General features: G+C 62.0%; 1 protein-coding gene across 1 annotated transcript in view; it reads right to left on the bottom strand.

Annotated features, from left to right (window-relative positions):
* Positions 1 to 4,218: 4,218 nt before the first annotated feature.
* Positions 4,219 to 14,621, bottom strand: part of AKT1 (AKT serine/threonine kinase 1) — a 20,442-nt gene continuing 10,039 nt past the window's right edge. The window contains exons 2-13 of the mRNA XM_040641319.1: positions 12,790 to 12,918; positions 10,164 to 10,275; positions 9,874 to 10,021; positions 9,599 to 9,730; positions 9,461 to 9,526; positions 8,230 to 8,298; positions 7,944 to 8,069; positions 7,740 to 7,868; positions 7,443 to 7,657; positions 6,934 to 7,021; positions 5,323 to 5,425; positions 4,219 to 5,088 (exon numbers count right to left, since the gene is read on the bottom strand). Coding sequence (XP_040497253.1) covers positions 5,009 to 5,088; positions 5,323 to 5,425; positions 6,934 to 7,021; positions 7,443 to 7,657; positions 7,740 to 7,868; positions 7,944 to 8,069; positions 8,230 to 8,298; positions 9,461 to 9,526; positions 9,599 to 9,730; positions 9,874 to 10,021; positions 10,164 to 10,275; positions 12,790 to 12,918 — 1,397 coding nt within the window. The 3' untranslated portion in view covers positions 4,219 to 5,008. The remainder of the gene's footprint in view (positions 5,089 to 5,322; positions 5,426 to 6,933; positions 7,022 to 7,442; positions 7,658 to 7,739; positions 7,869 to 7,943; positions 8,070 to 8,229; positions 8,299 to 9,460; positions 9,527 to 9,598; positions 9,731 to 9,873; positions 10,022 to 10,163; positions 10,276 to 12,789; positions 12,919 to 14,621) is intronic.

Below are 14,621 nucleotides of genomic sequence, written 5' to 3'. Positions count from 1 at the left end.
GCAGCCTCCTGGGACATGTGTCCCACCAGGTGGCGTGCAGGCCCTCCGTGCCTGGCGCCCACACGCGGCAGCTCATGCTGTCCCTCCAAGCTTCAGGTGAGGTGTGTTCCCGCTCATCCCCATTTTATGGATGGGAAACGGGCATCCAAAGTCGGGTCCTTCACTTCTCTAGCCAGTGATGATGAGAGAAGATTTAGACCCAGGTCATCTGGCTCCACAGTGCAGGACCGTCGTGCCAGAGCAGCTTGGGACGTTGACGTCACGTCCCAAACTGTCCGTGAGATGGCACCGCTACCTGCCCTCATCTGGGTGTCCACTTGGTTTTTCAGGTGCGTCCATGGCCCGGGCTCCGGGTGACCTGACGGCCTCTGCTCTCCAGGAGTCGTGGCCAGCTGGGCAATGTCCCACTGCATTTGGGCAGTGCAGTTTGTGTGGCCTGAAGGGAGGGGAGTTGACAGGAGCTGCAGTAGGGTGGCCAGGAAGACAGAAGAAAAGGCCAGGAGAGGTTACACGCAAGCAGGCTGTGGGTCTCCCTCACCTGGTGCAAGAGTCCCCAGGACGTTCTCAGCATCCTATGTGTGGGCAGGGAAGTGTCCAGGGGACAGTGGGGCGTGATTCTCAGAGGACAGCAGGGTGGCAGGCTGGAGCCGGGCCCAGGCTGTGATTTACTGCCATGGGTGGAGCATAGAAACCACTGAAGTTCCGATGGGAGGGCCACGCACAGGCGAGGAGGCTGAAGAGCAGTCGGGGCCACGAACACTGGAGACAGCTGTCCATTGGCCATCCTCATCGTGGGACCGCCTCCTCTTGTCTGGCTGCCTGCAGAGGCCCTGGAGCCTCCTAGGTGTCCACCTGCAGGCTGCAACCCCAGTAAGCACAACGTCACACTGGTCGCTTGGGAAATGCAAATCAAAACCACAAGGAGATAGCAGCTCACACTGATGGCCATTATTAAGAAAACAAAACAAGCGTGGGCGAGGATGCGAGAAACTGGAAGCCTCGTGCACTGTTGGCAGGAGCGGAAGATGGCCGGCCGCTGCAGAAGACAGTGTGGTGGTTCCTCAAAAAGTGAAAAAGAGAACTGCTGTAGGATGCGGACATCCCTCTAGTGTGTGTGTTTTCACAAAAGAACTGAAAGCAGGAACACGAACAGACGTGTGCACCCCGTGTTTACTACGGTGTGAGTCACCGTGGTCAGCAGAGGGGGGCAGCCTGGGTGTTCGTCAGCCGGCTAGTGGCCCGTCTGTGCCGGGGGGTGGGTATCCAGCCTCGGGGTGGAAGGAGGTCCTGGCACGTGCTATGGACTGTCAGGACGTGGGACTCCGTGACCTGAGCTGGCACAGGAGGACCAAGCCTGCGTGATCCCACTCATGACGCCCCTCAAGGACTCTGGTCATAGACACGGTCGGGGAAGGGGTCAGTGTTTCCTGGGGACAGTTTCAGTTGGGAATATGGGTGGCGATGGTGAGGACTGCACAACAGCAGCGGGATGTACGTGGTGCCGCTGAGTGCAGGCTCATTGAGGTTGGGGGCGCGGCCAGCTAAGCCACCGACTCTTGGTTTCTGCTCAGGTCGTGACCTCGGGGTCCTAGGATTGAGCCCCACGTCAGGCTCCCTGCTCGGCGGGGAGTCTGCTTTTCCCCCTCCCTCTGCCGCTCCCCCCACCCCCTCTGTCTCTATCTCTCTCTCTCAAATAAGATCTTTTAAAAAATAAAAAAAAAATTAAAAAGGCATGTGGTTGGGGCACCGGGGCGGCTCAGTCGTTAAGCATCTGCCTTTGGCTCAGGTCATGATCTCAGGGTCCTGGGATCGAGCCCCACATTGGGCTCCCTGCTCAGCGGGGAGTCTGCTTCTCTCTCTGATCTTCATTCCTGTGCACGCACTCTCTCTCTAATAAATAAAATCTTAAAAAGGCATGTGGTGTCATTCTGCACAGTTGCACATGGACCTGTATTTAAAAAAAACAAGTGTCAGTTGACTCTTGAAAGCAGAAGTCATAGCCTGTTTGGGGATTTTGACGTTTGTGGATGCAGAGCGTGGGGCAGGAGCACAGAGCTTGGGAATGGAGTGTGCCCTGTCCTGTCTTTGCAGGTGAGGCTCTGACAGCAGAAATACAAGGTGTGTACTGTCCATCCCAAAGCCACTGGGCTGGGGCCTTATGTGCAACTCAGCATCCCAGTGGGCCAGATCCTACAGCAGAAAAGGAGCGTCAGTGGGAAAACTGGTAAAACAAGCCAATAAAGGAGAGAAGTTGGATGTTTGAAAAAAGTCATTTACTCCAAAATCGGGTGAGGAAAGACAAAAGAAGGAGCAAAGAACAAACGGACACAGAACAGCAAGAGGGTTTGCAAGCTCAGTCCCGCCCGCAGCCGCCTACAGTGTGAGCAGACCCAGCGCCTCAGTCAAGGCAGTAAAGGCCAGAGGTGGCCAGATTGTCCCAAGAGACAGCAAAAGAGCGAGACCCTCCTCTCTCGTCTACAGAAGTTCACCTTAGGTATAAAGACACAAAACCCAAAGGACGATGCACTGTCTCTGAGCAGATGTCCCTGGGCTGGCAGCTTCTGGAGAGCAGGACACACCCCACGTCACCAGTCAGGCCCACAGCCTGTTCCCACACACCTGCCGCAAGGGTCGAGGGGGCAGTCCAGGTGCTGAGTGCAGGTTTCCACCCCGTTCCTCCAGAGGCCGCTGGGTGCTGGTAAGAGCAGGTGTGAGCCAGGAGAGGGTGGTCCGCCAGGATAGGTTGGCCTCCCAGGAGTTTTCTGTCCGAGGTGCCTATCTGCTTTGCGCACCCCACTGCCCCCACCTAGGTCAGGGCGTTCACTCATTCCTCAGCTCCCCCCACCTGAGATGGTGGTGTGTTGTGTCCATGCCCTTGACCTTGACCCCTCTCCTGGGACTAAAAGCATCTCGTCACCTGTGGGAAGGGATGGGCCCGCCTGACACTGACTCCAGGCTCTGGGCCCCTCCCCGGTTTCCACACCACACCTGCCACTTGAGCCACCGTTTGCTCAAAGTTTGAGGATAACGGAAGGGTATCACTGTATTTTCTATGGTGGACTTTTTTTTCTTGTCTGTGTTAAGGTATACATAAAATTCAACGATCGTAACCATTTTAAAGGGTACGGTTCAGTGGCAGTAAATACGTTCACCATCCACCGTCTCTGCAACTCTTCATCTTGCAACCCCGACTCCCCAGTCCACAGTACCGCCATCTACTTTCTCTCCCCGTGCATCCCACTCCTCAGGGCCCTCATGGGAGTGGAATCCTAGTGACTGGCCTGTTCCACTCAGCATCACGTCCTCAAGGTCCATCTGTGTCGTAGCAGAGCCAGAAGGCCCTTTCTGAAGGCTGGGTGATAGTCCTGTGAATGGGTGGGCCTCGTTTTGCTCATCCGTTCACCCACTGTGGACACTCGGGTTTCATCCGCAGTGTGGCCACTGAATCGTGCCGCAGTGAACACAGGTGACGGGATCTCTGCTTTCAGGCCTTCGGGTGCAGACCCAGACGTGGACTTGCTGGGCTATGTGGTTATCGTGTGTGATTTCTTGAGGAACCGCCATACTGTTCGCCCTCAGCGGCTGCTCCGTTCTGTGTTCGCACCGACAGCGCACAGGGTTCTGATTTGATGCCCCTTTTAACACGTGACAGCTGGACGTCTCTTACCTCCAAACACTTTAGTGGGTAGTGTTTGGTGTGTGTGTCTACGTGGTTCCAAAAAAGCTGTGTCGTCTTGTGACCGGGGGCTGCTCCAGATGTGCCCCCACCCCAGCCTCCAGGCCCATGCCCCAGCACCCATAAACGTCCGGCACCCTGGCCACACCTGCAGGGGTGAGTCCACGGGGGAGATGAGGAAGCCAAGGCTCCCAGACTTCCTCCACCGTGGCTTGCTGGGCAGGGGGCTCCTGCGCGCCGAGCAAGCGGCCACCAGCATCCACCAGGGGGCGCCGGCAGCGCGTCCCGCTGGGCGGCTGGGTCTCCGCTGCCTGCGCCCCTCCCCGCCGCAGTCCCAGACTCTGTGTGACCTCCCCCAGGGCTCCTGGGCTGTGAGGGGGTGACCTGGCTGGGCGTGTGGACAGCCTGGGCATCCCCCCGCTCCCTGAGCCCTGCCAGGGATGGCCGTCCTCCCTCGGGCAGGCCAATCAGGGCTCCCCCACCACACACACCGACCAGCCCACATGCTCTTCACCTGCCACCCACCAAAACAAGCCACCGAGTTGAAAAGCAGTGTTTATTGAATTTGGAGGGAAAGTCTCATAATAGTAAAAATAGTAAAGTTGGATGTAAAAAGCGCCCTGGTGCAGCATGGCGTCTGGGTGCCCTGAAGGCCCCTCTGGAGGGCGCTGGGCGCATGGCGGGCCAGTGAAGCTGCTCCAAAGGACGAGTGCTACCTGGGGACACCATCGAAGTGAGACGGCCCGAAGGGACAAAAGGGTGGGAGGGAGGGGCTTTCTTGTCACTATGATTAAAAAACCCCAAAATGCATGTGAACAGCATAATACACAGCAACGGATTGCAACCTCCTTCCTCTGCCTCTCGGGCAAGCCCGGCCTGGCCTGCCCCAGGGAGGGGACCAGGCCAGCGTGCCATAACCAGGTTGCTGCTGGTGCCCCCAGGCTGGGCAGAGACAGCTGGCGGGAGGGACGGAGGGGCCACAGGCAGGGCGCACCCGGACCCCCAATTGCACGTGGCTGCATAAGGTCCTCAACCTTTTCCTATGTGAACCTAATCGTTCTGACGGCCAAGGCCATGTCTGGAGACCTAGATGAAATAAATTAAAAAAGCCTGCAGGCCACCTTTCCTTTGGCCCGGCTGACAGGGAGGGTGACCCCTTCACGGTGGGCCGCCTGGCCACGGCACAAAAGGTCTTCCCGTCCCCGCCCAGAGGAGCGGCATGGCTCCTCCCAAACACATCCGGAAAGAAAGACGGAACACAAATCGTCCTGCGGGGCGTCCTCCCCGTCCCCGGAAGCCGCCGTCAGGAGCGGCGCGGCCAGCTGGCCTTCCTCAGGCTGTGCCACTGGCCGAGTAGGAGAACTGCGGGAAGTGGGGCCTCCGCTCGCTGTCCTCCCCCTCCATGTTGTCACCTGCAGCCGGGTGGGTGGGACATTTGCTCAGACCCCAGCACTGGGAGCGGCTACTGTGCATCCAGAGAAGCTGAGGCAGGCCCCACGGCTTACCTCCCAGACCCTCTCACTGCCAGGGCCAAACGGCGCCCTCCCGCCCCCACCATCACCACCCTCCCACAAGGGAACACTGCAGGCTTCTGGAGAGAAAGGAAGAAGCAGGCTTGGGGGTGGGCAAGGAGGTGGCCCCCTCACCTTGGTCGGGTGGCGTGATGGTGATCATCTGAGCCGTGAACTCCTCATCAAAATACCTGGTGTCTGTCTCTGATGTGACCTGGGGCTTGAAGGGTGGACTGAGCTGTAGGGGACAAAGGGGGGAGGGAGGCAGGTGACAGGCTGCACTCTGCATGGCCCCTAGGACCTGAGGCCTCCCCCCAAAGGAAATGCCTCCCGTCTCCAGGCTACATGGAGGCCATGGAACAGGGCTCCAGCAGGGAGACACACAAGGGAGGGTGGTGGCCTGGAGCCCTGCAGACGTGCCCCTCCCCCAGGGCAGGCCGCGCCATGCTCACAGTGGCCCCCACAGCTGACCAGCTCTGCAGGGCCCTAGGGCCCCAGGCAGAAGGAGACAAGTCCATTCCCTTTTCTAGCCTACTTCACTTTCTTTCTGGTTCTCTTATGAACTAGGAAGGAGATGAAGAGGGATGCCACGGGACAGGATGGATAGGGTGGACTCCCAGCCCCTTCCTCAGGTGCCACTCAGCCCAGCTGCCAGGGGCTTCCACTTTGATAATTTATGATAAAGGGACAGTCCCATCCCCACCAGGGCCAGCGAGTAGTAGTCCCATGCAGTGGCTTGGCGGGGGGAGGAGAGGACACAAGTAGCAGCCAGATAGTGCTGGAGTACGAGGTGAACTTGACAGGCTCCAAACCCACACAGGGCTCCCAGGGCCCTCCCTGCCCAACTTCCCACCAGAAGAGGAGACCAGGCCTTCTTCTCTGCAGAACAGGGAAGGGACAAGTCCTGAGCGCAAGGCCTGGCTGGCCTCATTTGCGGTGCAAGGACAAGAGCGCAGCCAGCGGAGTCAGGCTGCAGATGCGAGGCCTATAGTGTAGGGGACGGGCCCATGGAAGGAGGGCCCTACAGGCAAGCACTGCCCCTATCTACTCCAGGGCTGCCCCTCATGAGCTAGGAAGGTCTCTGGTCAAGGCTGGGCAGCAGCTGGGCTCTGGGCGGGCAGGGAAGTGGACAGGAGCTGGGCAGAGCGGGGGTTCCCCATCTTGCAGGCAGGACAGAGGCCCAGCCAGCAGCGTGTGGCTGGCAATGGGCATGCACGGGGAGGGCAGGATGGAAACCAGGTGGAAGTCTGTTCGGTGACAGGGTGCCCTGCACACCTTGGTACAGCCTTCCTGAGCCTGCTGGGCCACCCCACCAGTCTGGACCTGGCACTCCCACATCCCTCCAAGGGCAAAGGGCAGAGGGATGTATGCAGGCCTCACTCCTGGGAGGGCCTCCCTCCTGCACCAGACAAGCAGGTGCTGTGCCCCGGGCCTGCATAGCCCTGTGCGCTCCGACAGCAGGCCTGGGCTCTCCCTGCAGCAGGAGGCACTGAGGTCCGAGGGAGGGAGTGGGAGAGCGGGACTAGTGCCCCCACTGCACTGCCAGGCTTCAGCAGGCAGTGTCGGGCACACGGTGCCCTGTCTGGGGAGTCCATGCCTACGTAGCTCCTCCCGAGGCTTGGACGGAGGGAGGTCCGTGCACAGAGCTCAGGAGGAGATCCTGCAGTGCAGACCCTGTGAGCCTGGGGAAGGGCCGCGGGGAGAGGGCAGGGACAGCGATGGGTGTGGACGGGTGAGTGTACACACCTTCTTCTCGTACACGTCCTGCCACACGATGCTAGCGAAGAAGCGGTGCTGCATGATCTCCTTGGCGTCGTCTGAGCCCCCTCCGAGCCTGCGGGAACATGGCAGGTGCTGCCACCAGCCCGGCTCAGGCCCCGGGCCCCCACCGGGCGCTCCTCCCGCTGGGGGTCTCCACGCAGTGGGGGGCAGTGCGGGGGGAGCACAGTGCGAGGGTGACCGCACGGTCCTGGGGCGCTGTGGGTGGTGCAGCCCCTCTGGGGGGCTGAGGACAGCACCGTGCCAAGGGCCATGCCCCGGCTCCTGCAGGACACTGGGGAAGACAGGTGCTGCCGGCATGGAAGGGGTCTCACACCTTCCAAGCAGGTGAGAGAGGCTGCAAGGCTGGGGTCAAGATGCCCGTCTGGCCTCAGCCAGCCCTGGCAGAGGACGTCATACATCAGCCATCGCTGTGGCCTGGAAGCTGCATCACTGTCCCAAGGGGAAACTGGGGGATGGGGGCTTGTGTGGCTCACCTCTGCTTGGGGTCCTTCTTGAGCAGCCCCGAGAGCAGGGACTTGGCCTCAGGGCTGAGCGTGCGCGGGAAGCGGAGCTCCTCCATGAGGATGAGTTCGAAGAGCTTCTCGTGGTCCTGGTTGTAGAAGGGCAGCCGGCCACACAGCATCTCGTACATGACCACGCCCAGCCCCCACCAGTCCACCGCCCGGCCGTAGTCATTGTCCTCCAGCACCTGCGGGCACAGGGGCATGGGGTCACGGGCCGCCCGGGGCCATGGGGTCCCAGGACGCCCGGGGGATACAGTAGGGGCGCACCTCGGGGGCCAGGTACTCGGGCGTCCCGCAGAAGGTCTTCATGGTGGCCCCGTCCTTGATGCCCTCCTTGCACAGGCCAAAGTCCGTGATCTTGATGTGCCCGTCCTTATCCAGCATGAGGTTCTCCAGCTGTGGGGCGTGGCCTTCAGGTCAGCGCCAGCCTGCCCCACCACCCTGCAGCCCCTGCCGCTCCCACCCACCCACCTTGAGGTCGCGGTAAACCACGTTCTTCTCCGAGTGCAGGTAGTCCAAGGCAGACACGATCTCGGCACCGTAGAAGCGGGCCCGGTCCTCAGGGAACACGCGCTCCCGGGACAGGTGGAAGAAGAGCTGCGGGGCAGGGGTGTGAGGCAACGCGGGCCACAGGAAACTACCCCCCACCCCGTACCTGAGACCCTGCGGGCCGGGCACCACACAGCCCCTGCGCTGGGGAGCGGACACCCAAGGCTCAGGGAAGGCCAGCCCCACACGGGCCACACAGCCACCCTACCTCACCCCCGTTGGCGTACTCCATGACGAAGCAGAGGCGGTCGTGGGTCTGAAAGGAGTACTTCAGGGCCTACAAGGGAAGCAGAGCTGGTACCATGGGCCCTGGACCCAGCAGGAGCCCTGATGCCCACAGGCCATTCTTGAAGAATGTGCAACATGGGCTCTGTACCAAGTCTCAGGCCAGTTTGGACCACAGAAGCTGGCAGGTTCTGCTGACTTTGTGGAAGCTTTCCCTCCAGGCTCTGGGCCCCCAGGATGGGAGGCAGGGCAGCAGCTGGGAGAACCCTTGGCAAGGGGAGAACATGCCCAGGGCAGAGCTTCCCGGCCACCTTCCTACCTCACACCACAGGCAGCCTGGCTCTAAAAGGAAAGGCCCAATGACCGAGTCGTCCCCACAAGTGACTGATGCTGGAACTAACCTAGCAGCCAGGGATGAGCCCCGTTCATGGAAAACACGGGACAAGAGGCCAGCTACAGACCTCAGGCAGAGAGGACCGGCCACGCCACATGACCCCCTTCCCCGTGGAGAATCCCCAGGAGGGAGATGCCTTTGCCAGGGCAGAGGGTCAGGGGCTGGCATGCGCAGACCCCGGCGTCGCTGTGGTGTGTGACAGCGGTGCTGTGGCCATGGGAGTGCAATGAGGGGGAGGGAAGGACACACAGCCTGGACACGAGGAAGAGGGGCAAGCTGATGCAAATGAGATAAAACCACCATAATGAATGAGTCTGGGCAAAAAAAAAAAAAAGAGACCTTTTAAAAATGTCGGTCACTTCTCATAAGAAACTATTTTAAGGAATAGACACTTTAGAGAAGGACAGGCCTTCTCTGCTCTGCCCCTGCTTTGACCCGGCCAGTCTCCTAGGATGAGGACACCATGCGCCCGGGATGCTCACGAAGGCTAACGGTTTTCCATACACCCCTCCTGGGCTGAGTATCCCCCAGGACAGGGACCCTGCACACTCGTGCCTCAAAGGGGAAGCAGCCGGAAGGTGGTGTGCAGAAGTGTTGGCATGGGGGCTTGGGGGACTCCCAGGGCCTCAGGCAGAGCAGAGAAACACTCAGGGCACCCACCCTGAGTGCACCAGGGGAAGTAAACAAGCCCTCACCCCCTCCCAACATCAGGCGCCTCCACCCCCGGCCCTCCTCGGAGGTGTGCCCACCCTCAGCTGAACTCTGAAGCCCACCAGCCCTGGTCCGTGGGAGACGGGCTCGCGGGGCCTCCAGGGCTCACCGTCAGGAAGGGATGCCTCGAGTTCTGCAGAACACGGTTCTCCGTGAGCGTGTGGGCAACCTCGTCCTAGAAGACAGGGCCAGGTGAGCTGCCTGCCTCCCCGCTTGCCCCCAGCCAGGCCCCGGCCCTGTGCCCTACCTTGGCCACAATGACCTCCTTCTTCAGGATCTTCATGGCGTAGTAGCGGCCCGTGGCCTTCTCCTTCACCAGAATCACCTTCCCAAACGTGCCCTTGCCCAGCAGCTTCAAGTACTCAAACTCGTTCATGGTCTGCAGGGCAGCGGGCCGGCACCTGGGGTCAGGGGGACCCCAGCCCCCCCCGGAATCCCGCCTCCCTGCCTCACTTCCCACACAGGGCTCCCCGTGGCCACACTGGGACCAACAGGCCCCTCCAAGCTGGGGGAGGGCCTCACCACACGGTGCTTGGGCTTGGCCAGGGACACCTCCATCTCCTCGGCGCCGGAGTTGTCGCTCGGTGAGCCCGACCGGAAGTCCATCATCTCTTCCTCCTGCCTCTTGAGCCCGTCGGCCACCGTCTGGATGGCAGTTGTCCACTCCTCCCTGCAGGGCCAGCAGGTCAGGCCCCGTGACGCGGGCCTGGGCACTGGGGACACCAAGCCTAGCTCCCCACAGGGTGGTGTGCCCTCCACCAGGGAGCAGAGGGCCCTGGCACCCCGCCCGTCCCCACGTCTCCATCCCGTACCGCTCCTCGGGTGTCTCCACGTGGAAGGTGCGCTCGATCACCGTGGTCCACTGCAGGCAGCGGATGATGAAGGTGTTGGGCCGGGGCCGCTCCGTCTTCATCAGCTGACATTCTGGGGGCAGGGCAGGCAGGTGAGTGCACACACCCCCACCCACATGGCCCACCTGCCCCCACCCCCAGGACCCCACCACTGAGTCACGGGAGGCCCTCTCCCGTATCCACTCCAAGCCTTGGCTCCCCTCCCTGTAAAATGGGGCTGGACCCCTATTCCAGCCTAGACACCGAGCTCTGGAGCAGTGAGGTGCCCCCGTGGGGACGGCTGAGGCTGGGTCAGCTCAGCCGCCTGCCATCATCTTTGGTCCTTCAGTCTCTGAGCCCAGGCTGCAGGCCAGGCCACAGCTCGACTGGCCAGACGGTGAGGCATATGGGTGCCCAAGGGAGGGGCCGGCAGGAGGGAAAGCAGCTGGCCCCTGAGCGGGAACCTCCTGCCATCTTCCCGGCACTGACTGCCGGCCCCCTGCCCCCTCAAGGCAGGGCCAATCCCAGGGTAAAGGCTGGTGGTGACTCAGCCTTCAGAGACGCCAACTGTCCTGGCAGGGGGCTGGAGGACATGACCCACCCTGGAGGCTGCTCGGGCTGTACCCACCCCACACTGATGGCACCCCTCCCCCAGAGGCTGGGGGTTCCAGATGCATAGCAGGAACATGCATACACACACCAGGGGCACGCACACGCCAGGAATGCATGCACACTGGGAGCACGGGCAGACCTGGAATGCGTGCACACTGGGAGCACGGGCAGACCTGGAATGCGTGCACACCGGGAGCACTCACACCGGGAGCACAAACACACACCTAGGGCACACACACACCTACAGCACACTCACACCGGGAGCATGCACACAACAGGCGCACTCACACACACCTGGAATGCGTGCACACACCAGGAGCCCAGGGACTGTGGGGATGCACCAGGCCCCAGAGGGGTGAGGCAGTCGGGGGTGCTGCTGAGAAATTCTAGGCCAATACTGGCCCAGCCTGTGAGAGCGGAGAGGGGGCCCAGGGCCAGTACAAGGGTTTCCAACATTCCAGTGTCTGAGCCCTAACTGGGCTCAGCAGGGTGTAAGGCAGTGGTCCATCAGGGCTGGAAGCCAGGAGGGGGCTTGGGGCCAGCCTTATGGGGAGGGTGGCCTGTGTCAACAGGGGGTGGGGGACAGAAAACCCTGTGGCTGGTCTTCTCCGTCCTGCACACCCACCTCCTACTCGCTCATCAGAGACCAGGTTTTCCCAGGACCTAGGTGCCTGGCACCCATCTCAGACCCTGACTTCTTGTCCCCTGACCCGGAATCCATCCCCAAGGAAAGGCCCCTGGCCGCAGAGGCCCCAGCCCAGCTACCTCCCTGTCCCATGGCTCTGTGCCTTGGCTGGAGCTCAGCTGGCCTATGGCCTGGTTTCAAGGACCCAGCCCCTCCCCCCCTGCTCAGGCAGCCCTCTGGAGCCTGTGAACCTCTGCAGAGCCCCCTCATCCCCTCTGCACTGTGCCTATACAGAACATTCCTAAGGGTCCCCACGCCCCTGCCAACAAGGTGGCACCCACCCCAGCCAAGCCTCCTTCCGGAACCCTGAAGCCCCACCCAGCCCCAGCCAAGGAGGCACCAGGGGGAGCCCACATGGCCACCAGGCTACAGGGGACGATGGTGCCTGCCTACTTGGTCTTCCTTCACCCTGGGATCTCTACTCGAACAGCTGCCTTATGGAAGCTTGAGGCTGGGGGGCAAGGAGGGAATCAGAACTCGTTGGACCCAGGTCACGGTGAAGCCTCCCTGGGAGACCCCCAGGCTGGAACCTCCCTGACAGAAGCCCTCAGGCCAGGGTATACTGGCCATGCCCCTTGCCCCTGCAGCACAGTGCCGGGTATATTGGGAGGGTGGGCAGGACAGCCAAGGTCCAGGAGCGCCCCCAACCCCGTCAGTCCACGCTACCTCCTCCTGAGACCCTGGACCGGAACCTGCCCCAGGTGATGCGGAGAGCCAGAGGACCCCAGGCTCCCAGGCTGAACAGCAGGGAAAGCAGAGCGAGCCAGAGAGTGGAGATGTGTGCAGGAGCCCAGACCCCCACAGCAGGCACCGCGCTCTGTACCTGAGGGTATCCCGAGAGGGACCCAGGAGGCCTGTCCACTCATGAGCCCCTCCCTCACCCTCCTGCCCCCACCAGGCCTGTGTCCTGGGCAGCCCCAGTGCAGAGTCAGGTTCCAGAGCAGCTAGACCAGAAACAGAGACCAGGCTGGAAGGCCTGCCTGGCTCAGCATCCTCCCCCCTGCCCCCTGGCAGCCCAGCTCCATGGCCAGGTCTCCCTAGCCCCAGGGTTGCCAGCCTTGGGACTCAGCACCAAAAGCTCCCACCAGCCAGAACCAGCCACTCACCAGTTCTCACGGTTACTCAGAGCCAGCCCTGCCCCACCTTGTCCCTGGCTGCTGCTGGCCCCAAACATGGAGGCCTGGGGGATGTCAGCATGGGGGCTGCCAGGCACAGAGGACTTCTGGCACCCTGCCCACCTGTCCAGCCAGGGCTGGCCCCCTGCGCCCAGCAGTACCCGGCTGCAGCCCCAGCGTGACCGCAGGCACTTACGAGCCACAGAGAAGTTGTTGAGAGGGGACTCTCGCTGCTCGACATCCTGGGGCCGCTCCTTGTAGCCGATGAAGGTGCCGTCATTCTTGAGGAGGAAGTAGCGGGGCCGCCAGGTTTTGATGTACTCCCCTGCGGACATGTGGGCAGTGAGGGGCCACGGCCACTGGACCTGCTTCCACCTCCTCACAGAAACTCTGTCCCTGCGGCAGGCTGGAAGCTCGCTGCACCCGAGCAGACAGGACACGCTAACCCTGGGACCCTGTCCCCTGCCCCTCACTCCCAGCATGGCTGGGAGGCCACCCACCAGGGTATCAGGGCTGAGCTCTCCCCACCCACCTGGGGCCAGCCAGTTACTACAGTGACCGTGGCCAGTGGACTGTCCACCACAGCTGGCCCACAGCCTGCAGGCTGGAGCCTGGTGTGCGGCACTGAGAGGATAGTGAGTGAGACTGAGGGCCCAACCCCCCAGGCTGGGCACTGGGACAGCCTCTCACTGTCCATGTGACAGCACTCCCTGTCCAGGGCCCCACGGTGAAGCCAGACCCAGGAGGTGTCTGTGAGGTCCTCGGGTTACGACCTACCACCCTTGACCCCTGCAGCCCACGATGGGTTACCCAGGTACACGGCGGGGAAGTTTTCCCCAAAGTTTTGCCACATCAGCCATAAACAAGCGTTCACACTTAAGCAGAGCAGATGTCCTCTGCGATATCCGAGCGACTGTCATTTTTCATACTGACACCCAGAAAAAAATGTTTCATTTACATTTTGCCGAGCAAGGAGTTTGAACAACAACGGAGAACTTACTAATTAGACAACTGCTTTATCACAGGGGCCACTGGGCAGCAGGTCGGGGGGTGAGGGGTGGGGCTGGGGTCCGCAAGCTCTGGGCCCCACCTTTCCCTCCCAGCTAAGCCCCAGGGGAGGGGGAGGAGCAAAGGCCCCACCCATCCAGGACTGGGCACCTCCACTGTGCTCCCCGCCCCTCCCTGCCCAGCCCCTCCCCACCCACCAAGGACCTCTGGGTGTGGCCATAGAGCCAGCCCTCCCTCTGCTCCACTCCTGTCCACCGGCCGGTGGGGGGCTTGCCAGGCTGCAGGCGGATGGGGGGGTCACCTCCAGGTCCAACACTGGCGGCACAGGGAGGACCTGAGCGATGGCCAGTGACCTGCCCTGTGCCCCAACAGCATTTAGCAGGATCTCCGCCCAGTTCCGCCGAGCCGCCTCAGCCCATGAAGACGGTGGGCTGGGAAGGCTGCGGTCAGGCCTCGTGTGGACACTGCTCGTGCCCCTGGTGGCTGGGAGTCCCCCACAGATACCCCTTCCCCGCCAGTGCAGCGGGTGGGCGCAAGCAGAGTAGGCTCCGGGGGCTGCGCGTAGCCCACCACCTGTGCCGTCCCGGGCCGCTCGCTCCCACCCGCCTGCGCGCCAGTCTGGAGCTGTCGGCCCCTGATGGAGTGCCTCCCATCCCGCCAGCTGCCGCTCCCCAGGATGCCAACTGAGCGGGGAGACTGATGAGCGCCTCGCCCGCGCAGCCCCGAAAATCCATCTTGATTCACCAACTGCTGCCAGCCCCCACCGCGCCCGGCACGGCCCCCCAGCACTGTGCCCTGTGCCTGCAGTCGGCACGTGTGCAGCTGCTCACCAGCACCCACACGCCAGAGCGGACCTCAGTTTCCCCAATGGGTCCCTGATCCCAGAAACAGGGGTGCCAGTGCTGCTAAGTACCCAGGACTCACCCCGGCCACTTGGCCCTGCACCTGTGGTCTAGTAGCCTTCACCCCCTACCCCACTCCAGGGCTAGGAAGGTTCTGGAACCCAGAACGGGGGGGGGG

The sequence above is a fragment of the Ursus maritimus genome, unplaced genomic scaffold (assembly GCF_017311325.1).
Source record: "Ursus maritimus isolate PB19 unplaced genomic scaffold, ASM1731132v1 scaffold_25, whole genome shotgun sequence".
In the NCBI taxonomy this organism is placed as follows: domain Eukaryota; kingdom Metazoa; phylum Chordata; class Mammalia; order Carnivora; family Ursidae; genus Ursus; species Ursus maritimus.
Note: the sequence above shows the minus strand (reverse complement) of the source record. Positions and strands in the feature narration are given on the sequence as shown.